A 26239-nucleotide genomic window follows, 5' to 3' on the forward strand; every position below is an offset into this window, starting at 1 on the left:
GAAAATGTCATTCTGATCACTTTACTTATGCAGAGTGTGTTTATAAATTATTTACAATTTTTGATAGAAGCAAACTATCTGCTAAAACAGTGGCTAGAAAATATAATTCATAGTTCAAAATGTTGATTGATGAGTTTTAGATACAGCCACAGCTAAACTAACAGATTTCCAAGGACTAACCAGCTAATAGTCTCTTTTAAGTAAACGATTCATTTTCTCTTCACCCAAACACATGGCATTTGACTTGCTTTCAGACAGATTTTAAAACCATGTGATCAGAAAAAAATCATGTTGCAATGAGCGGCTCTAGATGAAAAAGACATACATTAATCTCTTTGGAATCATCTTCATCTATCCTTCTGGGTTTCATTTTGGTGTAGTCTACTGGTAAGTCCCAGCAGTCACCCTCATTCAGCTGGAAACACCGATTGTTCATCACTGCCTGTCGCTGTGGTGACATTGGCTCTAGAGGTGTCAAAATGGTACAGCACCCATCTCGTTGTCTCTGCTTGTTCATGCTTAGATCCAAAGTTCCATTTTCATCAACTTCCATATCAGGATTCTGTCAGAAGAAAAGAAACATTGTTACTCAGCTTAAAAAAGATTGACAATTCTATGACTTAACCAGTTGACTCTAAGCATTTCTTCCAATGAATATTACTTTAAATGATATAACATCCTCAGTTAATTTGGAGTTCAGGCATTAAGTCTTCTTTATCCTTGCAAAAGTGTGTCATACAACACAACACATTGATGAAAACAGTTAGGACTTGTAAATTCTCTACTCTCAGCCATACTAAGCTGTGAAATTAGCTTAGTAGCTAACATTTTTTTTTTTTTTTCTTTCTGAAAAGCAAGGTGTTTTTGCTGCCTTAAAACTAATAATCCAAGAATAGAGAAGGGAGAAGGGGTTGAGCAGGGCAAATACTTACAATTTCTTCACTAAAACAAATTTGCTAGTTCAAAGAAATGAGAGCAGCCTTTGCAATGCATATTACTTCTATGGATTAACTTCTCACCAATTATACCTTTCCCTAAGTATACTGCCTTGTTTGCTTAGGGAAAACAAACCAATTTGTGCCCCACCCCATCCCCAAATTGGTACAGGCTTTACCTACAACAGTTGTTGAGCTGGTGAAGTACAAGGGATAGGTAAGGTTTTTGTTGTTATTGTAAGTTTTAATAATGCTTTGAGTTAAATTAAGAATTTAGAATATGTCTGGGGGAGGGGTAGATTAAGGGGAAAGAGAAAGGGGAGCAAAAAAGGGAAGAAAAAAAAATACAACCCTTCTCTCCTCCCCCCCTTTTTTTTTAATTCCAAAAGTGATATTCTCTTGAACAAAATTTTGATTTCAGAGCTGGTGTGAAAGCTGCTGCTGCCTACTCAAATGTCTAGCAGATATCTCTTCTCTGGATGTAATATAACTGCAGAAAAGTATTTGGGATGAAAATCCCTTCCTTTGGGTTATTACCTCAATAAATTTTACCATATTATTCTATTTGAACATCTTTTGTTAAAGCCCATTCCAGATTTCAGTTTTGATGCTAATTTCAGCCTTGTAATGTATTTATCCTCTCAAACTTGTCATTTTAAGAAACTTAATGGGGGTGGGAGACCTGGAATGAGGTCATTGTTTTTTCCCCCACAGAATCTCTTTCATCCTAGTCCTAGTTCAACATTTTATCTGCATCAACCACAAAGAACACTATTTGCATGCCACTAGTAGATCTTCCCCAATCTATAGGATAAAAAGCCATGAATATAAAAAGGAACTATTTGAAAAGGTAAAGTTACTGACCTTGCGGCATGCATACAAATTGAAATTATTAAAAAACAAAAAGCAAAAAACTACAGTTATGTCTGTGAGATCATTATGCATTACCAAGAAGCTTAAACAACAGGAGGAAAAAAAAAATCTTTTTCTGGAGAAAAGCTAAACATGTCTGCCAGTTCAGCCCCTTGCTCTAAGAACACAATGCTGTTTCCTCTGCACTGTATCTCTCTCCCAAGCCATCTAGTGGCTTTCGGAGGTAGCTCTTTGCTGGGTCTCTGGTGCATTTCAAATATTCATTTCCCTTCCTCCACTGACTGCAGGAGAAATTAATCAGTGTCCAAGGACCTTTCCAATCCCTTACCACCACCACCCAAACCAAAACTCCACATCACCACCACCCAAACCAAAACTCCACATCACCACCTCACCATCTCAATACATTAACATAGTATTTTAGCAAATGTAATGGTTTTGATTAGTGAATGGCGAGGATGGCTAAATAAAGAACGTCAGTATGGCTTGCACCTCCTTCAATTTTTCCCCCTTTGTTTTCTGAGCACTGATTAATGCACTAAAGGAAAAACCCACTGGCATGGGGGGGGGGGAGTGGCACTGAAGACATTATTGTACAAATTCGAAGTCACATCCACTGGCTGTTTTAAACTTCATTTAGGCTTTGCAGCCTCTTAAAGATGCTGCATGAAACTAGACATCTATAGAAGTTACAAAGAAAAAAAAAAAAAAAAAAAAAGATTTTTATTCTGAAAATTTGGGGAGCGTTTGAGTTCTCCGTGCATATCAAAAAAGAAAAAGGAAAAAAAGACCCTCCTAATTTCTATTTCCCAAATGTTGTTGTTGTTTTAAATAACAGCATAGTTAATGTCTGTGGAAGTAAGTCATGGCTTAAAATACAAAAACAAACCACCCCCCCTCTAAAAAAAAATACCTCTCTTAAAAATGTTTTGTATATTCCGTTATTGTCCTCACAATTAAAACTGCACATTCCTTTAACTTCCTTTGCTTTTTCTCCCTCCCGTTTTTAAAGAGCTAACCCTTGACCCAGGTTTCTAGAGCTACCGCTGGGGAATCTGCTCCATCATCTTTTATTTATTTCACTGCATTCCGAAAGGTTTTCGCTTTTGATTGGGTGGCAGAGCCAGAGCACGAGGAGCTGGCTGGAAAGCCCGTGCCTGCTCTGCCCGCATGCGTAGGTGCGCGCAGCACCAGCTGCGGGGGACCAGTGGGGCGGGCTGTCGTTACCCGGGCACAGAGGTCCTGAGGTTTGGTGGAGAGGTTCTGAGGCATCTCCCGGCAGCGCGTGGACAGATTCAGGATGGCCGTGGCAGCCATGTGTGCTGCCTCCATGTCGTGCGTGTAATCAAAGCTGCTCTTGCTGCAAGTGCTGCTGGCGCTGCTGCCGCCTCCACAACTCATGTTGCTGCTGCTGCTGGGGGCATAGCTGCTCGTCGTGCTGCTGGTGGGGCTGGAGTTCTTGCAATACCGTTTAGCTGGGGAGACAGAGAGAAAAAAGCCCAAGGGTGACCTACGAGGAAGAGCACCCTCCGAAAATGAAGGAAAAACAAAACAAAACAAAACATCTCTCCATTGCCTCCCATCCCGCTCTTCCCACCACCCCACCCTTTTCCAACCCCATCACCCTAGAAAGGGTGAAACAAAACCAACAACAGTTTCTTGGGAAGGGGGTGGCGGGGTGTGACATTCTTAATGATATAAATGGACTGATGCATAAAGAAAAAAAAAAAAAAAACCCAACACATTTCCCCCCTTCTACAATGTGTTCGGGAGGCCAAAGGCTATATTAGTTCATCTAGTTCAACACAATTTTTAGAGAGGAGGAAAATGAGACTCAGAGTAAGGCCAAACTGACCCGCCCAAGATTGCAGAGGTAGCATTTGTTGCTCTGAGTACCACACTACAGCTGGACATTACTTAACCCTTGCTTAGAACTTAATTTTGCTTGCTTAACCCTTAAGATGGCAACGTGCTAGATACTGGATCGGGAAAATAGGGCAGATTGCCTTAGTAAATGTAACTAGGCAACCGGAGGAGAAAGGGTGAAAATAGATTTAAGATCATGGGATTTGGAAATAAACTAGACAAAAATCCAACACCCTCATTTTTACAGATAAGGAAATGAAGGCACAGAGAAGGGAATTAACTTGCCCTGCCCCTTAAAACTTAGTGTCAGGGCTGGAATTCAAACCCACATCCTCTGAGTCTAAATCCAGTGCTCTCTCCATAACACAGAAGAAATCTTCAAGGGATAGGAAGCATAGAATAACGATGAAAAATAATACCATTCACAGCTTGGACACAAAATGAAATAATGTATAGCAAACAAACAACTGTGCATGACAGCCTGGTTAGAGGCACAAGGGAAATAGGGCTTTCTCTCCACATTAAGGATTGCTCATAATCTCATTTGGTGACTAGGACCTTCCCAAATCACTCATCTGTGAAGCTATTGGCTGGCCTAAATAAAGAAGACATGGGTACTGCAGATCTGTACCAGAAGCTCACTGTGATGACATGTCGGTGACCCAGATTCACAAGAGACGTGGGGACTGCTGTTCCTCAGGCCAACAGAAACCATGCCCTTTGTGAAGGTGAAGGGATGGATTTCAGGCTCAGAATGCTAACCAGGCAATGTGACTGGTGAGTCTGTCTCCTTGAAAGGAGAGAGGAAATGTAAATGCTCATAACAAGCAAGAAAGGACAAAAGATGGGAAAAACAGGAGAAAAGGAAACTGCAGAACCTGCTAATGTCAAGACAGATTTCTAAACATGACTAATAAGATTCAAAGACAGACTCTACCTACTACATCTGTCACAATCTGAGGTTTTTAATTGTCTCCTCACTATTCTGCACAGTACTTACCTTCATTGGAAGGTTTTTTTTTTTTTCTTTGAAAACTCATCATCAGTAGCTGTCACACAAACACTTTATACATACTATTAAAAAAAAAAAACCCTTTAAAACTTCATTATTATGTGGATGAAAAAAGGATGGAGATATGTCTTGATCAGAGTTTTATGTCACTAGATCTCCTTATAATACCATATTTTTCACATAAGTCATTCAATCTTCAAGCACTGTGATGTGCTGAATAGAGCACTGGACTTGGAGAAAGAAAGACCTGAATTCAAATCCTGCCTTAGCTACTTACCAGCAGTGTGATCTTAAACAAGTCACTTCTTTTTTCTTGACTTATTCTTCCTATATAATGGGAGGAGGCAGTTGGCCCTTAAAATCCCTTCCAACTTTAAATCTATGATCCTATGATCTGTGTGATTTTGGACCACACTCAACCTCTAAGCCTCAATTTCTTCTTCTAGTAAATGAGACTACATGGCTCTGAGGTCTTTGCCAGCTCCAGGTTTATGATTCTGTAACTACATAAATTCTAAGTTCTCTTTCAACTCAAGTTTTTGATTCTTTGACTTGAGATCAAATCCCGTAATCAAAATTGGCTTGTTATGTGGCATTAGACAATTAATCTGTGACTCAATTTCATTAATTGTAAATGGAGAAAATACTTGTATTACCTTCTTACTGAGTTATTATGATAAAAATGCTTTGTAAACCTTAAAGTCCTATTTAAATGTGAAATCTTTATTTATATATTATATTAATATGTATAGCATAGGATATAGATATCAATATATATATATATATATATGTATATACTCACATGCCCCCCATCCCCAACACACATTGGCGCGCAATACACACATGAATCAAACTTGTGATCTAATTGCTGAAAGGATTTCCCAGTGAGTAAATTCTCTCTCACTTTGCTGATCAGCATTTGCTTTGCAACATACAGTTTTAGAAAGATATCTGGTATACTTGAAATTAAGAGACTTGCCCAGGAGTTATAATGCCAATAACATGTGAGAGTCGTGACTTTCACTCCATTTTTCTTGACTCCTAGATTAGTTCTCTATCAATTATGCCACATTGCCTCTCATTATTATGAACAATTTCAATAAAATTTACAGCCAGAAGATGGCTGTTTCTAATAAAGGCCTGGTAAATGTCAGATTCTGAGCTGAAAGAGAGCTCCCAGTTTTTATTTGCAAATTTACTAGATGCTATGATTTTGGGGATACATGCAATACCACTACTCAAAAATCTTCCTCCCTCTCATTCCTGAATTCCCATAATTAAAATTATATTCATTTGCATTCAGTATTATCTGACCTTGTAATCATTTTTTAAAGTGAAAATACTCCTGGGATACCATATTCCATTTTTGCATCCTACTGTGAATGAGTTTTCCTATGTGACAGGAATCACGGAGATAACATACAAATACTAAACACCTGGGGAAGACAGAGTACTGACAAGGGACAGGATTGACTAAGGATTTGTATCCTTTCCAGTGTTGCCCACAGCCAGGCCTGTTTCTTATTGTCAGAGCCTTGGACTGGAACCTGGCCACCTGCACACTATCCTTCATGTCCTTTAGGCCATCACTAATGCCTATACTGTAGGGAAGAATGCATTTGCAATTGAAAAGAGAAAAGGAGACAAAGAGTGGTGCAGGGAAAGACGGAAGAATTGAGAGAGAGAGAGAGAGAGAGAGAGAGAGAGAGAAACTATGTATAACACAAAGGACTGACACTCCAAGGAAAGCAATCCAATAGTTTTGCCCTCAAATATTTTCAGTGTAAAGTAAGAACTGGAATAACAATATTTAATGGAAGTCAGTGAGAAAAATGCCATTGAATTATTAGGATTAAGGCTGTAATGTCAAGATATTATCATTACAAAGTTTGGTTCAATACTGAATAGGTTGTATTTTTTAATCTTTAAAAACATGGTATAGAATTTCCTTATCAGACTGGTGCAATGGAGAGAAGGTCAGACATGAGTTAGGAAGACTCTTCTTGAGTTCAAACCTGGCCTCAGACACTAAATAGCTGTGTGACATAGGCAAGACACTTAGCCATGTTTGCCTCAGTTTCTTTACCTGTAAAATGAGATGGATAAGGAAAGGGCAAACTATTCCAGAATCTTCATCAAGAAAAAACCCAAATGGGGTCATAAAGAGTAAGACATCACTGACATGACTCAACAGATAATAGGTATGCCTTTCTAGATATTATTAATAAACAAATTAATAAATATTTATTAAATGCCTACTATCTGCCTACTATCTACCAGATACCAGACATGTGATTTATATTATAGGGAGTTCTCATTGTAGAACTTAGTCTGCCAATGAAGATCAGAGTTACTTAGGGGCCTGAAAAGTTATATTATTTCCCAGGGTCACATAGATTGGCTGACTGTTGCTATTCTATGTTGCCTCTTCATATACTTGTATGTATGTCCCCAAAGTCTTAGTGTAGTCTAAGTTATTTAATATATTTATCTATTTGGATTGGTTTTGAACTCTTTCTGTAGAAATTTAGAGCCTGAGAATTGCCAGGGGAGGCAACTAGGAGCTTAGTAACTTTCTTATAGTCACATAGCCACTATAAGTCAAGAGTAAGACTTAAATCAAGACTTTCCAGTTTAATTTTCAGATTGGCATTCTACTTATTACATATATTAAATAATTCAAAATCAAAAGGTTTGGGGAAAAAGTGATGAGAGAACCCTGGCCTAGGTTCAATAGTATAGTTTAGCGAAAATATAAATCATTGGATTTGAAATTAGAGGAAAGGCATCTGAGAGCCCTTCCATTTCAGAGATTCTATGAGTCAGGGTCTAATTCTGGTTTTATCATTGTTGCCTGTGTGACTTAGGTCTGACCTTCAGTATTTTCATTTTCTACTTCAGGTTACACATTGAGATACATACATACATATAAATGTATCTTAAAATAGTATCGATATAGACAAATATATATTTATATATACATGTATATACATGTCATTATATTATAGATGACTAAATTGGCAGAGCAGTAAACTCCTTCCCATGAGATAGGTACTATAGGTATTATTCATTTCCATTTTCTAGATGCTGAGACTCTGAGAGGTTAAACCACTTTCCTGGGATCACCCAACTTATAAAGTTATACTTGGAATCTGAACTTAATTAATTTTTTTTTTTTGACACAAAGTTCAGTTCTTTTTCTACTTTTACTCTCAAAGCTGTTCAAATACTGAAATAGGCAGGACCTCTTATTCTGAATATTGGGTTCAGATATTCCCAAGTTAAATCATAGAAATATGATAACCAGGGAGTTCATAGCTCCAGATGGGACAATGTCTGGGGAGGAGGGGGAGAAATATATGAGAGCCACTATGTCAAACACCTCCTCATGAAAACCCATCTCATTTGGGAAATACAGGACAACTGGGAATATTGAGAGACTGGGAATTAACTCCCTTCTTCCATCCCAGACTAGTGCTACAGGAAGCAAAATAAGGAAGAATGCAGAAGCAATGAGCCACCACTGTCACTAGTGCAGAAACAGCTTTTTTGGTTTATGTAAGAGATGGAGTGTTTTGTAAGAGTTACTCCTTATGAATAAACACTCAATTCATTTGCAGTTTAGGTTAGTCCAGGTAGAAGTTGACTTTCGCACATCAATGAAAAACTACTTTGCTAAGTAGTTTAATCATAAAAACAGAATAGCAGAATATTTTACTTAAAAGAGTGTAAATTAACTTGTTTTCTATTGGAGCCGTGGACCTCAAAGGAAAAAAATCTGTATCAAGGACAAGCAAAATCTTCAGTTTTAAAAAAGAGACAATAAAAAGGATTGCATTCATTTTTGTTCAAAATAAATGCAAAGGATGCACAAAACTCTCTCTAGTTTTTTAACTGCCTAATACATTCAACATATAATATTGAGCTTTATAGTTGTCTGATTTGATACAATCTCTCTACTATACAGAGTATAAGTTCTATGTAACCAAGAACTATTTCTTATTCAACCTTTGTTTCTCCCTCCAAATCTAATATAGTGTTTTTTCTTAATAAATATTATTTTAGAGAAAATAAAATCTATACATAATTCAATTTTATATGAAAGTCAGATTTGTGTTAGGAGTTCTTCTGAACAATCATATTACATGATTTAGATGTTAGTATATATTTTATAAATAAAAAGAAGATTTTTTTATCTCTTAAGGAAAGTAAGCCCCTCATTTATAATAATATTTTGTATTTGTAGATGGCAGTAGATTTTTAGAGTACTTTTCCATCCATTATCTCATCAGAGGCTTAAAACAGACAGAGCAGAAGTTATTTTTTCTTTTATACAAATAAAGAAACTGAGGCTCAGAGAAGTCAGATGATTTGTTCAAGTCATAAAACTAATGTGGCAAAGCCAGAAAGAAAATCTGGGCTTCTGACATCTCACACCTGTGATCTTTCCATTATGTCTGAGCTGTCAGAGGGTGAGAATTTTTGAGTAATCTTGAATACTTGTAAGGTACTTTTACCATCTTATTGGTATTATGACATTGAAAAAATTATCAGCAATTTAGAATAATCATTAAAAAATACAGGTCTGAAATTTTCCTAAGGACACTATTATTATCAATGGCACTGCTTATTATCTGGACTTATGCCATAGGACTCAGGGTTTTCTGTCTACTGTGAACAGGTAATTAGATTGCTGATAGCTTATTAAAGCAGAAAGAATTTCAAATCCCCAAATCAATCAAATGTGACAGTAGTTATACTAGCAAAATATGTATCATGTAAACTAAATCAAAATGATCATTTTTTGTTTTATGTACTAGGTACATAGTAAGGTCATAAAGCTGATTTTTCATTCATCCATTCTTTAAATTAAGGGGATATTTTTGTGCTGATAAATATTTTAGTAAATTAAAGCCCCTTTATTAATCTTTTATTGATAAGACAAGCTACAGCAACATTAGCAATATTAGTTTTAAGCATTTGCTAATTTATTCACATTTGTTCACATAGGGTTGTCTAATCCTAAATCTGGTATATTGTTTAATTTTAAAACAGGATGGGATTGATGAGGATGTCAGAATTATGTGAGGAAGTTGTTGCTATCTGTTTCTGCTAGTGCTGACATAATTCCCCCATTCCCTATTCTTAGTCTTTGAAGTTTTGGGAAGAATAAATAAGAACATTTCAAGAGGTCACAACAGTGACTTTTAAAAATGCTGCTATTTACTTTCAAAAAGTAGAATGATTAATGCTTTTTAATGCCAGCAACGCACCTCCATCCATTCATTCCTGCTATGTACACAGCACAGTTCTACCAACTAGGGAACATCCAATTCATTTCTATTGTCTGTACCTATTTCTCCAGTTATCCAAGGAAAGATTTGGGCTACACCTCTGAGGTTTGATTCAAATTTTAAATGACAAAATACTCTTTCTTCTTTCCTTCCTTCATATCCTTTCTCTTTTGTCTTCTTTCTTTCCCTTGTCTCCCCCCTCCCCCTTGCCTAGACTATAAGTACAGGGGTTATTCGTGGGCTGAGCCCACTTCTAGATGGCAGGCAATTGGCAAGAAATCTGATCTGCTTCATTTCTGACTTGGGCCAGTTTGGCCTTTTTAGACACTTTGGTTCCCTCTCCTCTCCACAAGGACTCACTATATTAATGCCAAACTTAGTGTAGACATCAGATCAACATGGCTCACTGCAGCTCAGAAGACAGAAATTCAAGAGATCTTCCAGTAACTGGGATTATAGGCTTGTGTAATCATGCTTGGCTTAATTTATTCTTATCAAGTCTTTAAAAGTCTCCTATTTCTTTTGATAATCACATCAGTGCATTGTACCATAAGATAAATTATTTGGAGAACACTCATCAAAAATACTCATCCCTCAACTAAAGGGAAAGAAGAAATATCCCAGTGCAGGAAAATATATGATCAGTAAGGTATGCTAGTTGTGTGTTTTTAGTTTTAGTCTAGACGTGTTTTTAGTGATGTGGAAACTCCTCCAATCAGTGAAGATCAGCAACTTTTATGTTTTATAAAGCCTTAGAGAGTTGCCTGAAGCAGTGAGAGTTTAAGTTAAGGTCATACTGCTGGAATACATCAAAGACAGAGCTTGAATCTAGTGCTTCCTAATACCAAAGATAGTGCTAGCCACAACATAGCTAACCATGATGTTTCTTGTGGTTAGCTATATACAAAGGTGAAAAAAAAATTCTTGAATCTGAAATATTTTCACTAGAGTTTAAAATCTGCAAGAACTTTGCTGGCATTTGTTAATGACTCCTCCAATGTCCTTTAATCTTCCTTTTAGTTGTAAATCTATGGTCCTGGCATGTTAAAGATGTCCTTTCTTACTGTATACTTGATTCCTGCAGCAAATGCATTACTATGTTCTTACAAGTACAAATCTTTATGAAAATAAGTAAGAGAATAAAGAGCTAGAAAGTATTAAAATTCTGTTAGTCAGGCTTCTTTAATTTACTTTAGATTCAGGGTTTCTCCAATTTAGTTCTGAGCTGAATTGATTGCAAAATATATGTTCAATAGTCCCATAAAGTTGTATTTACCTTTCTGAAGTTGTAATGAGTTTTATAGGCTAACTATTTGAAATATTTTGTTTCTCTATTTCTTCATGTATACTTTTGAGTTATTTTGTATCTTACAAATTTTCCATATTAGAAGAAATAATAATAATAACAAATAATAATAAGGCACTATAAGATTAGCAAAGCAATATATAAATATTATTTCATTTTATCTTCAAAACAGTTCTGGGAGGTAGGTGCTTTTATTATACATACTTTACAGATGAAGAAATTGACATGGACAGTAGTTTGGTGATATAATTCAGAGTTAATTAGCTGGTTGGTTCTAAGGCCTTATTGAGCTTTCATCTTCCCGACTCCAAGAACAACACTGTCCACTCTGCCATCTAGCTGCCTGATTGATATTCATTCTGAACATGGAGTACCTCTTCTAGAAAGGATCTATACCCATATTTTGGAGAAACCTTAGACACAGACATACCTAAGCTTTGTTTTAGATTTTCATAGCGTTTTCTTCCAGGGTGTGTTCAGTAAGCTAAAATGAAAGAAAAACTTAACCCTTCAGACTGCCCCAAAATGCTTCTTAAGCCATGTGAACACACAGATATGGGAGGAGACTCCATAGGCCATGGATATAATTAATAAAGTGCTGATCTTAGATACAAGACAACCTCGGTTCAAATTCTTCCTGAGAGATATTAAATGTCATGCTCAGTCATACAACTAGTAAGTGTTAAACACTCAGTTTCCTCAGAGAGTATTGGACTAGATGACCTCTAAGAACTATTTTAGCTACAAATCTATAATCAGTCCATATAGATTATCTCAGGCTCTTTACATATGCTAATTGGCACAACTGGATCTGGTCATTTGAATTAGGATCTTATTATTGCAGCAAGCTTTCCAAGCAAACTGATTTTGAAATAAAATTCTTCCATGGAAAAGAAGGCTTTTTTGAAAGAAGCTTCTCCCTACAAATTACCTATAGGGTATAGATACATCCATTTGTATAATTTACTTTAGTGAACTAATCACAAAGTATTTTTAGATTATCCCTAATGTGTACAGCATTGTGCTATGCATTATATAATATGATAGAATGTAGTGTTTGGGCTAGCTTTTTGGAAGTCCTTGGGACCATCCCTGATCTTAGTAAAGGAGTGCAGAAGGCAGGACAGCCACACAAGGTTGGTCAAAGATAGAATGTCTCTCTTCCAGTCCTTCTTAGCCCTTATATACAGTATTACAATTATATCATTACAGCATACTATGTATGTGTAAACTAGAGAACCATCACATCACCGTGCTAAGTACTAAGTATATATGTGAAGTAGAGCTCTTCAATTCCACTGAGTTAACACCTTGTTTCAAGTATACTTCTCCAGAGTTCCAGCTCTCTACAATGGAAGGCTGAGACCCTACCCTCAAGGAGCTTACAATCTAGTATGGGATACTAGATGTTAATCTATGAAGCAATTAACTGAGACCATTTATAACAAATTACTAAATTTTACATTATAGACAAAGGCTTAAGATAATATTATTAGGACCTTAATTGTATGGTACAGATAATTATTGTAGAAGAAATTAAGAGAAGGGAGAGCTGAACATGGATTAGAGCTTTCAGAGGAAATTCCACAGGGAAAGTAGCATTTGGGCTGGAATTTGAAGGATTAATAGAATAGTGGAGAGAAAGGGAGAGAAAATTCTAGGTAAGAGAAAGAGAATGAGTAAAATTAGTAGGTTAGGAAGGATCAAATGGTACTTATGGACTTATATAGATGGGTTAGGAGGTATAACAAAGAAAATGACTTTATGAAACCAGTGTTATAGGAAGATTCATCAGAGTCGTAGGTATGGCATGCTGCACAGGGAAACTAGAAGCAGAAAGATGAGCTATAAGGGAACTGCAGGAATATAGGACTGAACAGAGAAGTATTATAACATTGTGATGATATTGGAAGTAGAAAAGGATGAATTTAAGAGTCATGAAGACTGATTGATATGAAAAAAGAAAGGAAAAGGTCAAAGATCACAGAAAATAATTTAATTATGGATATAGAACTTCAAAAATTTCAGAAGTCATCTAGTTTAACTGCTTCATTTTAAAGATTTTATAGATGAGGAAGGTCAAGGAGGTAATAAATGGCAGAGCCAGAGTTTGACTTCAAATCTTGTGACTCCAAGTTTGCTGCTCTTTCTCAACAAGGATCAAGGATCTAGATCTATAGTTAGCTTAGAAGTCAATGAATGAAATCCTTTATCTTACAGATAAGGAAATTGGGTCTAGAGAGGTTAAGTGATTAGTTAAGTCCTCTGACTCCAAAACTTCCTCTGTTACATTTCCTTCAGGCTTTTGAGCTGGGAAAGTTAGGAACCTGAGAATAATATGAACTTAAGTGGAAAATTTAGGAAATCATTGTAGAAACAGATGTTAAAGAATATGGTTTTGAAAAAGATGAGTTTGAGGTACTATTGTAATAACCAATAGGAAGATAAAATATGAAAGTATAGCTAAGGTGAGGGTAGGTAAACTAATTGAATGTTTAAATGTAGAGATGACCAGGAAGTTGGGGACATGGTCTTGGCAGATACAAAAAGTCAAAGGATAAGAATAAGAAGAGACAGAATCTAGGAAGTGATGTGTAATGGAAGTCAAGAAAGTTTAGTCTTTTTAAAAGGAGTAGCTAGAGATCACATGGTGAGAGTTGTGCTTGAATCTTGACCTGACACTTATAACCTGAATGACCTTAGGCCATCTTAACTTTTTTGGGATTCAGTTTTCTTTTCTATAAAATTAGGGGATTGAACAAGGTGACCTCTGAAGTCTCTTCTAGCTTTAGAGATATTATTTTAAGATATATGATCTTATGACTGCAAAAAGGTTATTTAGAGTTTGATAAGGCAGTAGTTGTTAGGTTCTTTCAAAAGAGTAGTTTTATTATGGTGTTGGGGAAGTAGCTAGATTGAAGAAGTTTAAGAAATGAATGAGAAAATGAAAAAGGAAGATAAGCAAGAGCCCTCCTGTTTTAGGAATCTGGAAGAAAAATGAATGATAAAAAGGGAATATCAGAGCAAAAGAACCTTGGATTTGGAATTAAAGGACCTGAGTTTGAATCTTGATTTTTATAATTTGCTATTTGTGAGACCTTTCTGGGTTTCAGTTTCCTTACTGAATTAGGTTAGATAAATAAAATAAAATTAGATGGGTGGGCTCTAAGGTCTCTAAGTTCTGTTTGGCTTTATGGTTTTGATCCTATAATCTTATGTTTTAAGGACAAAAGAATGGGGACTATTGATTGGGAACTGCAGTAATATTGGGGAATGAGAGATGAAGTCTTATAGTAGATGAGATGGGATGACATTCATTTACATACACTATCAATGAGATGATGAATAAAAATTGTTTAGAAATATAAACATGATCTATAAATTATAACTATCATCATTATTGTCAATATTGAACATAATACTCCAAGTGAATAGGTTTGGCAAGGAGGCTCTGTTGTGCCACAGTTACCTTTTAATGTCCTGACCCAGTTTCCCTAATTGTCCTAATCAGTTACTCTGCCTCAGGTTATAACCATTCCCTCTTAATGTTTGATAGGATAAAGGTCTTATATCTTAGACATCATTAGAATATCAGCCTCTCCAGTACCTCCCTCCATTATGTCACCCTAGGTGCCTGCCTCCATTATGTCATCCCCATCCCAGGTACCTCCCCCATTATGTCACTGTTCTTATTACGCTATAAAAGAATCTTGTATCTGACAGTCACTGCTGGATTCTTGGAGATGATAGTCTCATTCAGCCCTTGGACCAAACCATGGATTCATTTGGTCCCAATAAATCTCTCCCTTTCAAATAAAATATTAAAGTGTTCTCTAATCTCTATCTTGCCTCAGTTTCTCTGGCATTAAAGCTCATGGGTTGTAGATAGAGGGACAACTTATCAGTAAAGATGTGTTAGAATCTTATAAATTGCTACTTTCAGAAAAACTCTATTCCAGGGTATCGAAAGAAATGTGGATGCAATTACTGAACCATTATCAGCATTCTTTTAAAGCTCATAGAAAATTGAATAAGTATTATAGATCTGGAAACAAGAAATATCCTGCCTCCCTTTCCCTACCAATTAAAAAAAAAAAGGAAGAGAATTGAATTTATAAGTTTCTGGAACAATGAGTGTGAATTTATTTGCTAGACATTTCTAGAAAGTACTATTAAAAGAATGGCTTCACAACATTTAGAAAGGAAAGCAGAGATCACTTCATGCTTTCATCAAGTACACATCATGACAGACTGAACTATTTTCTTTTGTAGGATCAATAGACTGGTAGATCAGGGAAGTATTGTTTATGCAATTTACATTTTTCAGCAAAGGATGCAACATATTTCTTTTGTTTTATTCTTTGATCATTGGTGCAGAAATGTGGGTTAAAAATGTTAGTATAGTTAAGTGAGTTCAAATTTGGTTGAATGATTGGAACAGGGAATAGCCATTAATAGGTCAATATAAATTTGGAATAATGCCTCTAAAGAGCAGTATTTAGTCCTGAGATTTTCTGTATTTTTATCAATGATTTATATGAAAGCACAGAGATCTGTGTTTTGTAAATGGAACAAAACATGGAATGAGAGCTATGATTAAAAAAAGCTGGATGGTCACTTGGTGATTTTTTTGGAGGAGCTTCTTATCTAACTGGAACTGGAACAAATGATCTCTGAGGTTCATTCTGACTTTGTGATTTTTCTTTTGATTGTGTAAATATTCAAGAAATTCAAGAAAAAAATTCAAGCTGAATGGGTAAAATAAAAACCATAGATAACCAGAGACAAGGGTGAATGAAGTAAAAGTTAAAGCACTTAAGTAACCTATATAACTAAAAGGATTAGTTATGTTCCCTCATAGAAAGAGAAAAGTTAGGAAGAAGAGGGACAATTTGTTTTTGGAAGGAAGAAAGAGATAATACATTCTCTTTTGGATAGCTCATTTCTAATTAGAATTGTTTAAAAGGAAGTTGGTAATGTGGGTCTAAAATTCAGGAGAGAAACTTGGTCTGGATACATGTATGTTGGAGGTTTCTACCTAGAGTGTGAACACAGAGAAGACAGGTACTGCTACATGTAAGTGATAGACAAGGTTGATGATCATTCATTAGGCACTAAAAAGAAGAAGCTTTTTACAGTTAGGAGAAAAATCAGGAGTAAACAGTGTCATGAAATCATAGGGAAAGAAGGGTTTTTAGAAAGTGGGTTAGTCAAATGTCAAATGGAGCAGAAGATAAAAAAGGCAAGACTGAATAAAACCTTATCAGATATGACAAATAATAGTTTGTAAAGAGCCTTGTATAGAACACTTTTGGTTTAATAATGAGGTTAGAAGACAGATTGCTGCAAGATTGAGAATGAAGATGAGGTGAGAAAATAGAGGAGCAAAGATTATATAGATAATTTCCCTCTACCTTAGTTTAGCTATGAAAGAGAGAAGAAATGGAACAATAGCTTGAGGAGATGATGGGTTTTGGGGAGATTAAGGGTTTTAAAAGTTGAGCAAGATCTAGACATATTTACAAGTAATAAGGAAGAAGCCAATAAATAAAGAGAGAGACTGAAAATTAAGGGTGGGTAGTGAGGCGTAGAGTGATACATCATGTAACTTGGGGGTATAGTTCAACCTTCTAACATTTTTTACAATTATAAAGTTATGAATATACCAAGAATTGAATCATGTACTCTCCAAAAATATTCATTTGTATTACAAAACTGTTGTAACCTGATTGGTTTGTAATATTACAGCATCAAGTCTTCATGCCATCCTCTGAGCTAGTATTGTAAAGGACATGATGGTATTTTTTATGAGAATATATGCTCTCATCACCACTGTCTTTAGTTTCTTAATCCGTATTACTTTTTAGATGCTCTATTTTGCCATTCTTCTTAAAAAAGATACAAAATCACTTACATTCAGTATAGTGGAAAAATAATTGGATTTGAAGATAGAAGGCCCATGTTGAAAACCTGGCACTGCCATTTACTGTCTCTATGAACTTCACTGTATCATTCCACCTCTAGGGTTTAAATGAGATGGTTGAAATAGGTGATCGCTAAAGATTCTTCCAGTTCTAAATTCTATAATAGCATTTATTCAATTCAGTTCAACAAATACTTATTAAATTCCAATGATGTGCAAGATGTCTCTTACCTATCTCATTAAATTAAGAATTTAGGGAAGGACATTTTCAGATTATGAAGCAATTCCCTAGAAACCGATTACATTTAAAAAACAATATCCAGGAGTAGTTAATCTTAAATCCAACCAACTATCCTAGGTCTAGCAATTTAATTCTCAGTGAGGACTTTCTTCAGTTTCTTTCTTATCACTTTCAAAAACATGAATTTACAGTTATTCATAATGAATGATGGGAAAGTTATTTATTCTTTAATATGTATACCTCAAGTATTTGTCAATCAAATACAATTTACATTATTCATAATAATGATGGGAAAGTTATTTATTCTTTAATATGTACACCCCAAGTATTTGTCAAGGACAGTGGAACTAACTTTTTAAAATGATGCGTAAAGACTTGTTGACTGACTGAGGTCCATGTTATGCATATCTTTTTGACAGTGGATACTCTGTCATGGCATGAGACTCTCAATTGAATGTGATAGTAATTATTTGAGCATAGTAACATGTTGTGAAAAAATCATTTTGATCTTCATTTTTTTGTTGACTACAAATTAACTCAGGATTTCCTTTTCTCATTATGAAGGTTCAATCTAATCATGGGCATAAGAAATTAGGATAGTTTTAAAATGGAAAAAAAATCACCTAAAGTAAAATGAACACCTAATGGAAAAGTTACTCACATTTAAAAATCAATGGAACTCAAATCAGAACTTTCAGTTTTGTATAGTCTTATTTAGGTTCTTTACTTTCAGAGGAAAGGATGAATCAAAGTAACATGTCCCTAAATCAGTAATTTATGTTGAGAACCAGCTCTTAGCTATTTTTTGGGGCTAATGCACAGTAAGCTGATCTTCTAAAATCATGTTTGTCTGTAAGCATAGTTTTGTGAAATGAGAATTGATGTTCCCAATGTTGGGGAAAGAAAAGCAAATAAAAAAGTATTCTGCTACATTTTGGCATCATTGACAACAACTGAAATTCATTTCAGGTGTACTTTTGTTTAGATTCAATTTATTAAAACTCATTCTCTAAGCATTCTGATGGAAACCTTAGTATGTGGGATTTTTAATTAAACATTTCCCAAATAGTGAACAGATCTTAAAATAATTTCCCCCTCTATTGTAAGAACATGGAGAAGATTTTTAAACAAGCAAAGGCCTATACCTTGTAATATTTTATCAAAATTTATCAACAAATGATTCATTTAGGAATCTATAGGAGAAAAAAATGGGCCTTATTCTACCCCTTTAAAACAAGTATTTACCAAGTTAATAATAAAATGATTTGGACTATTGTAAACATTTTTGGAAGCTTTTGTCAATGGATTAAAAATATGGATAGGAGAAATACCTATTCTCTTAAGAAATCCATAGATTTTGTTTCTTGCTTGCTTGTATTGTATTATATTTTTGTAATTTCTTTTTTTATTTCTTTATACCATCATATTCATGATTTTTCTCACTCAGAAAGAGGAAACAGGAAAGAAACAAGTGAAACAGTTCTATTGTGAGATAGCAGATACATTACATCCTGTTTTTCCCCCTCCTTTCTCATTCTAGAAAGCAAGCATATGATTCTTGAGTTTTTGGAAAGATATGGAATGGAACAGTTGGGTTTTCAAAGAAGCCGAGAACACAGTAGGGGCGACTACTGTGTTTCCAAAGTTGTGCCTTATCACTGTCCCCATATTATCTATTTCATTATTACAGTTTCTGTAGTTTTTTGTTGATTCTACATATTTTGGGATGTTGCTAGTATTATGGGGGTCTGGCACATATGCAGACCCCATCAGCTTGTTCAGAATGTTTTTTTTTTTTTAAGTGAAAGATACTGGGGAGATGGTTTCAAGGAGAATTGTGATATTGTGTAAGGAAAGTGACATGAGGAAATTATAGAGGGGACATGGACATTCTAAAACTGGTTTAGATTGGCTAACCGCATTATAGGGAGAAGCCTTTATTATTATTGTTATCATTAACAATAATAATACCATTTTCATAGTGCTTTATGGTTTGCAAAGCACTATCCATATGTTATCTCATTTGATCCTCACAACAACCCTGTGAGGTAGGTGCTATTATTATCCTCATTTTACAGGGGAGGAAAAAAAAAAACTGAGCAGTTATATGACTTGCCTCAAAGTTACCCAGATAGAAATGTATGAGAAGGGATTTAAATCCATTTCTCCCTAAATCCAAGTCCAGGGTTCCTTTCCAAAGATACTGACAGTTCTCACTATGCAGCCACTAGGAAAAGGCTGGACTATTTGATTAGTTAACCAAAACCAGCTTCAGAAAGTCCATGCATGTTTCACACTGTTTCAAAGTTACTGCTTGTGTACATCATTAGGATTTTTCCAGAAGCCATCTTTCCCAGTGTCTGCCATATAAAAAGAAGCCATTTGAACAAGCTGATGTGCCAGACCTCCATTACACTAAACTAAAGCTCCTGTCTGAGCTAAAGGTTGGATTAGTTGAACTAAAAGGTCTCTTACCAAGACCAGGCAAAATAATCATCCTGATTCTTTCCTTCCCTTTCTGTAAGCTCCAAGGTTGTGGTACTCTGGAGGTGTGGAGAGAAGAAAACCTTCCCTGTTCTTCCTAAGCATCCAGTGGGGCCAATTCACACATACCTGTGTGAACTTTGGAGGGTTCAAGTACATGGTGTCATGCTGCCAATGTGGTGGCAATCCTTTGGCAAGCTCTGAATGACCACAAACATGAGCCTTATTTGAAGGCAACTGATATATACAATAACAACATTATTAATGGCAAACTTGTCTCTCATGTATAAGAGTGTGCACCTCCTACCATCATATCCTTTGGGGGATATATCCCTGGTTTGCACCTTGGGGGCTATGGCTCTCTTGCCATAAGTATGATTGTCGTAAGTGTTATATTCAAACGACGTCTTGGAATATTTCTCTAGTTCCTTGGCCAAGTTGGAGCGAGGTGTGGTTGTGGGGACATTGTTTCTGTAGCCATATTGAGGGATCTCTAGTTGCTTTACGAAGCACATCGGCCTGAAACATAAAAGATATGAAAGTTGTTATTATGCATGTGTTTAGGATACAATTCGGATAAAAAGCAGATAGTTTTAACAAATTTTATTTTAAAAACCATAACTTATCTCTGTATTTACAGTTTTGCTTTATGAGAAAAATGCTGCATATTATCCTAAGCCATAGCTAAACATTAATTACAAAGTATCAAATAGACTTCCTATTTAAAAGCAACTACTTCTGAATTCAGAAGTTCAGTTTGATTGTTATTCAGTTTTGTCTGACTTTCCATTACCCCAATTCTTGGCAAAAATACTGGAGTAGTATGCCATTTCTTTCTCCAGTCTATTTTACAGATGAGGAAACTGAGGCAAAAAGGGTTAAGTGACTTGCTCTGTGTCACATAACTAGTAACTATCTCAAAGTAGATTTAAACTCAGGAAATGGAATCTTTCTGTCTTCAAACTCAATATTGTATCCACTACACCACCTAACTATGCTGAGTGGAAAGTATGTTTCATTAAATATATTTACAATATATCCATTGTTTCTTTAATTACTATTCCTTGTAGAAGTTGGGTAGGAGTGAAGAAGAGCTATATAAAGCAAACTTGGTTGGAAGATTTCTATATCAATTTACTTTGGCAGAAATCAGAAATAGAAATAGAAGTTCTGTGAATCTCAAGTAGGCCAAAAATATTGTTTTCATAGAAAATAATAAGAGGAAATGAAATAAATACTCTTATAAATGTAAATTTAGTGAAAATCATCTAGATGGAAAATAGAGTGGATATATATGTATAGATGTGGTACTATATAGTACAAAATAGTAACATATTTCTTTCAATATTTCCCCTAATATTAATTTATTTGTCTGGACTTTGAAACTATTCAAGTGTTTGAAACTATTCATTTACATTCACAACTCCCCAACCCCCTACTTTTTGATCACAAGATTCAGGAGTCTAATAAGACATTTTGCTTTGCTTTTTCTGAAAGTATAAAGTATTTATGAATATTTTCATATATGCAGCATTTTTTACACTATCTTTGTAGAAAAATCCAGAGTTTCCAAGGAGGAAAAGTTTTTTAATTTTTTTTTTTTTACTTTTTAAAGTATGTAATTATTATTAAGTTACCTGAAATAGTAGGTAGAGGGTCATTCTTGAAGTAGGGAAGAGTTTGATTCATGACCTAGCTCTGAAATATACTGGCTGATTCTATTACCAAAGGCAAATCATTAAACTTTTGACTGTCTCACAGAACTTTCAAGGAAAATTGCAGATATGTAAAGTCAGTCCACTGGCCTTTTTATTGTTCCTTATATACACCACTTTACTTACTATCTTCATGTCTTTGCACTGGTTCTCCTTTATAAGTTTTGAACACACTCCTTTCTTATCTCCAACTCTTGGAAGCTTTCAAGACTCAGCTTCAGTACTATCTTTTGCAGGAGCTTATCCCTACAAAGGCTGTAATCCTCCTCCTTCAATCAAATTTGTATCCAATTTGTTTATATGTATAGATGTAAATTTCCTTAGATAGAATACCAGTTTCATTAGGGCAAGGACAGTTTAACTATAGTTTTTTTATCTCATGTGCTTTGGCACATGGTAGGTGCTTAATAAATACTTGAAAGTTGATTGATTGACCTCCCACTGTTGAAACCATAAGTCTGGAAAACAATTGTTTTAAGTGTAAAGCTATGATAAGTTTTAACTCAGGGTTTCCTGGAGTTCATGAAATCAAAACAAAATTGTGTGTGTGTGTGTCTCTGTGTGTGTGTGTGTGTGTGTGTGTGTGTGTGTGTGTGTGTGTGTGTAAGACAAGTTTAATGCAATATATTGGTTTTCTTTGTAATCTTATATCTTTGGTTTTATGCATTTAAAAATATTCTTCTGAGAAGGGATCTATAGTTATAATCAGACTTGGAAAGGTGTCTATGGTACACAAAAAGGGTCAAGAGCTTCTTTGTTGGCTGGAATGATGAAATCATAGGTCTGAAAAAAAATGTTAAAGCTAAAAATATCATAATAGCAAATGCTTTAGCTGGAAAGAACCATAAGCAAATTCATGTATTAGGTTTTGATTTCTAATTCCCTTGTGAAAGTTAACCATTTGCTGACCTAAGTTTCTACATACTGATGATAGATATCAGTACATGAAATTCTTATTGAAGCTTAAAGTGCAAGTGTGAAATGTTAACAGACCCATGAAAGAAAATGCACATTAAATCTCTTCTCCCAAGTCTCATTTTGGTCCAGAGGTGACCATGACTTTTCAAAGGCTGTGCCTGAGTACCACAAGCTCTGGTAGATCCTACCAAAATGGAAAGGTCTTTGGGCCTGACTAGATAATAAACTCAGTATGCCTATATTTATGAATTGGCCTACTGGTGAAAGATTTTTTTCTTGTTTTAGCCACTCACAAAGACTTATTACTGAGATGTAGAAATAGAATGTAAATTTCTTGAGGCCAGGGACTGTTTCATTTGTGTGTGTGTCTCAATATCCAACACAGTATCTTACACATAGTGGTCACGTACTATAGAATTCAATTGTATATTGTGTCTATAAATCAACTCACATTTCCTTAAAATGTTGAAGCATTCATTTAAAATTATATGAGGATACTAAGAGACACTGTCCATTATAAAGACAGAATATTTTGTTCAAATAAATTAATAATTAGAGTTGACATTATTGTGACCAGCAACCTAATTAATGAATTTGCTCATTAATTTTCCCTTTTAGATATATGGCTACAGAGGGCTTTAATTTCTCTACATTCATTGTTGTGAAGCACTTTACATATATTATCACATTTGATCCTCACAAAAACTCATGGGATAGTTAGGTATCATTATTATTTTATACATGAGAAAACGAGTCTGAGAAAGGGTAAGAGAAAGCAAGCATGCCATAGTAAGTATGAGTGAAATTAGAACATGACTAGATACTAATGAAGCAGAGAAAAACTTTGTATGTCTATATATTGACTGTTTCAGCTTACTCTCTTGCTAAATGAGCTTTGAATAAAATGTTATAGTACGTGAGAGGAATGGTAGTTTTTTTTAGCTGGGGAGATTGGGTACACTTTATAGAAGAGGTTCTACCTGAACTTGGCCTAACAGATGGGTAAGATTTTGACAGATGTGTAACTAAAGGGAGATGCCAGTTTAGAAAGAAGAAATTGTGTTAGCAAATGCATAAAAATAGAAAAGAATGGGCTTATCTATGAAGAGAAACAATCCAATTTTAGTAGTAGCATACATTATTACAATGCCATAATATGATATAAGATTAAAAAAATAGATTGCAACAAGATAGCTGAATATTCTTGAATATCAGGCTAAATCAAAGATTGTGGACTTTTTCTACAGGCACTGGATACTATTTAAGGTTTCTCTATAGGGAAAATGACTTAACTGTAGACATACTTTAGGAATATTAATGATATGGGGAATTGATTGGAGAGAATGATGTGGTCTACATTCTATGCTGTTCCTTATTAGACTTCATTTACATGAAGAAGAAGGATAAAAAAAACAGTGAGGGAATTGGAGGAGTGGTTCTAGACTAGATTCAAAGACAGTGGCAGGATCATGAAATAGAGGAAGCATGGTGGGAGGAACACTTAATAAAATAGAATAGAATAGGACCTGAGTTCAAAATCCTCACTCTGTACTTATCACATCACCTTGAAGATCATTTAATTTTCTTGAACCTCAGTTTCTTTATCCATAAAATGAGGGAGGTTCAATAAGATAATTTCTAAGGACCCTTCCAACTCCAAATTGATTATCATATGAATGAATCTTAGCTCAAAGTGTAAAATCAGCAACAACAACAAATATATCTGAAACTATAACAGTTTCAGGGATTTGAATATGCATATTGTCAGTTTCCACTTAATCTTTATGATTCCTTAGAATAAGCCAAATACAGGTTTTCTTATTTCAGCCCATGGGATTTTAACTCTTAAAAGTTAAGTTGGTTTTTTTGTGTAGAATAAGAGAAGGAGAAAATCCTTGAGGTAGGTGAAGTTCAGGATGACTTGCATGGGATATTGGACATGGATCACATGATAGTGCTAGAGGCCAGAGCCAAACTGAAAACCCAATAACAAGATCAGCCTGCTGGAGAGACAGCTGCTGCTCTTGGACATCTCTGCCAGGGTTTCTGGGGAATTCCTACCTCTAAAAAGAGAAAGTGTACCGTGTATGTGTGTGTGTGTGTGTGTGTGTGTGTGTGTGTGTAACGATGAAAAAAAGGCCTCTTTTCCCCCAAGTTAGGATGTGGTGAGGAATGTGCACACTTATCAGCCATCAGAAATGTTATGATATTTATGAGATCAGAAACTACAAGATTTTCTTCTATTTGGTATTTGATACAGTTTTTTGGGGGGGACAAAAACTCTTTACAACTTATTCCATATACAGGGAAAAAATGGTTTTCAGAATACAAGGATATTCTATTCAGCTCCTGCATCAAAAGAGAGTGTGGCACAGTGGGAAAAGTCCTGGTTTTAAAGCCTGAATACCTGGATTTGGGTCAAGTCTCTGGTGATAGGGATATGTCTGTGGGCCAGTTGCTTCATCTCAGTTTCTTCATTTATAAACTACAGATAATATAGTTAGGTCCTGCATTTAGAATCAGGAAAACCTGGTTTCAAAGCTGACTTCAAATAGTTGTGTGAACCTCAGCAGGTAATTTAACCTCTTTGCCTCAGTTTTCTTATCTGTAAAAAATGAGATTAACTATTGTTAATCTATCTCACAGGTTTATTGTGAGGATAAAATGAGACAATATTTGTAAGGTGCTTTGCAAACCTTAAAGTGCTATGTGTTAGCTATTATTATAATTGCTCGAATTATTCATTTTAAATAGTTGTTTTAAGGAAAGCAGTTATAATCATATGAGCTATGTTAACTGCAGAGGACTTTATTCAATAAGAAGTTATTTTATTAAATGATATAATTATTGGAAGTTTAAATTTATCAAAAGAGGTTCTTTAAGATACTAGAATCATAAGATCATAGGATTGGAACTTGGAGAAGCCAAGACAGCACTTCATAATTTAAAAAAAAAATTGGGTGTCCCAATAGACCATCAGCTCAATTTGAGTCTGTAGCCAAGACAGTTAATTATATCTTGAATTACATAGTGTCCAATAGCAAAGAGGTGATATTCCTAATATACTCTGGTAGAATCACATCAAAACTATTTTGTTCAATGCCCGTCATTTCTGTGCATGAAAATGATGAGCTGAACATCTTAACTGTAAGGAGGGTAAATCAGAAGGATAAAAGGCCTTGAATTTATGCTTATTTGAGTTTGTGCTGAAGGAACTGGAAATGTTGAGCCTGCAGAAGAGAAAAATTAGGGGAAATAGAACTGCGTTAAAGGATTTTAAGGCATGCCTGCTATATTGAGGAAGGATTATATTTGTTCTGACTTGGGACTCAGGGAATAGTGCTACATGAAGTCTGAAGAGGCTAACTTAAGAGGTAGGGGTTCTTTTTTTTAACCATAACTCTTCAAGCACAGCTGTGATATAGAGGATTGTAGGTATAGTTTGGAGTAGATAATAATAATAATAGTAATAATAGCTAACATATAGTATCTTTTATGTGCAAGATAGTACTGTTCTTAGTGTTTGCCAAATACTAACTCATTTATTCTTCACCACAACATCTTTGGTAGGTAGTTGCTATTATTATTCTCATTTTATACTTAAGGAAAATGAGGGAAATAAGATCTAAGTGATTTGTCCAATGTCACATAGCTAATAAGTGTCTGAGGATG

At 35.2% G+C, this 26239-nt stretch overlaps 1 protein-coding gene across 2 annotated transcripts in view; it reads right to left on the bottom strand.

Annotated features, from left to right (window-relative positions):
• The window catches only part of MYT1L (myelin transcription factor 1 like), a 660434-nt gene that overhangs the window by 135944 nt on the left and 498251 nt on the right, over positions 1–26239 (bottom strand). For both annotated transcript variants that reach the window (XM_031951169.1, XM_031951168.1), the window contains 3 exons: positions 20242–20453; positions 3036–3283; positions 326–562 (listed from right to left, as the gene is read on the bottom strand). In XM_031951169.1, coding sequence (XP_031807029.1) covers positions 326–562; positions 3036–3283; positions 20242–20453 — 697 coding nt within the window. The remainder of the gene's footprint in view (positions 1–325; positions 563–3035; positions 3284–20241; positions 20454–26239) is intronic.

The sequence above is a fragment of the Sarcophilus harrisii genome, chromosome 2 (assembly GCF_902635505.1).
Source record: "Sarcophilus harrisii chromosome 2, mSarHar1.11, whole genome shotgun sequence".
Taxonomy (NCBI): Eukaryota; Metazoa; Chordata; class Mammalia; order Dasyuromorphia; family Dasyuridae; genus Sarcophilus; species Sarcophilus harrisii.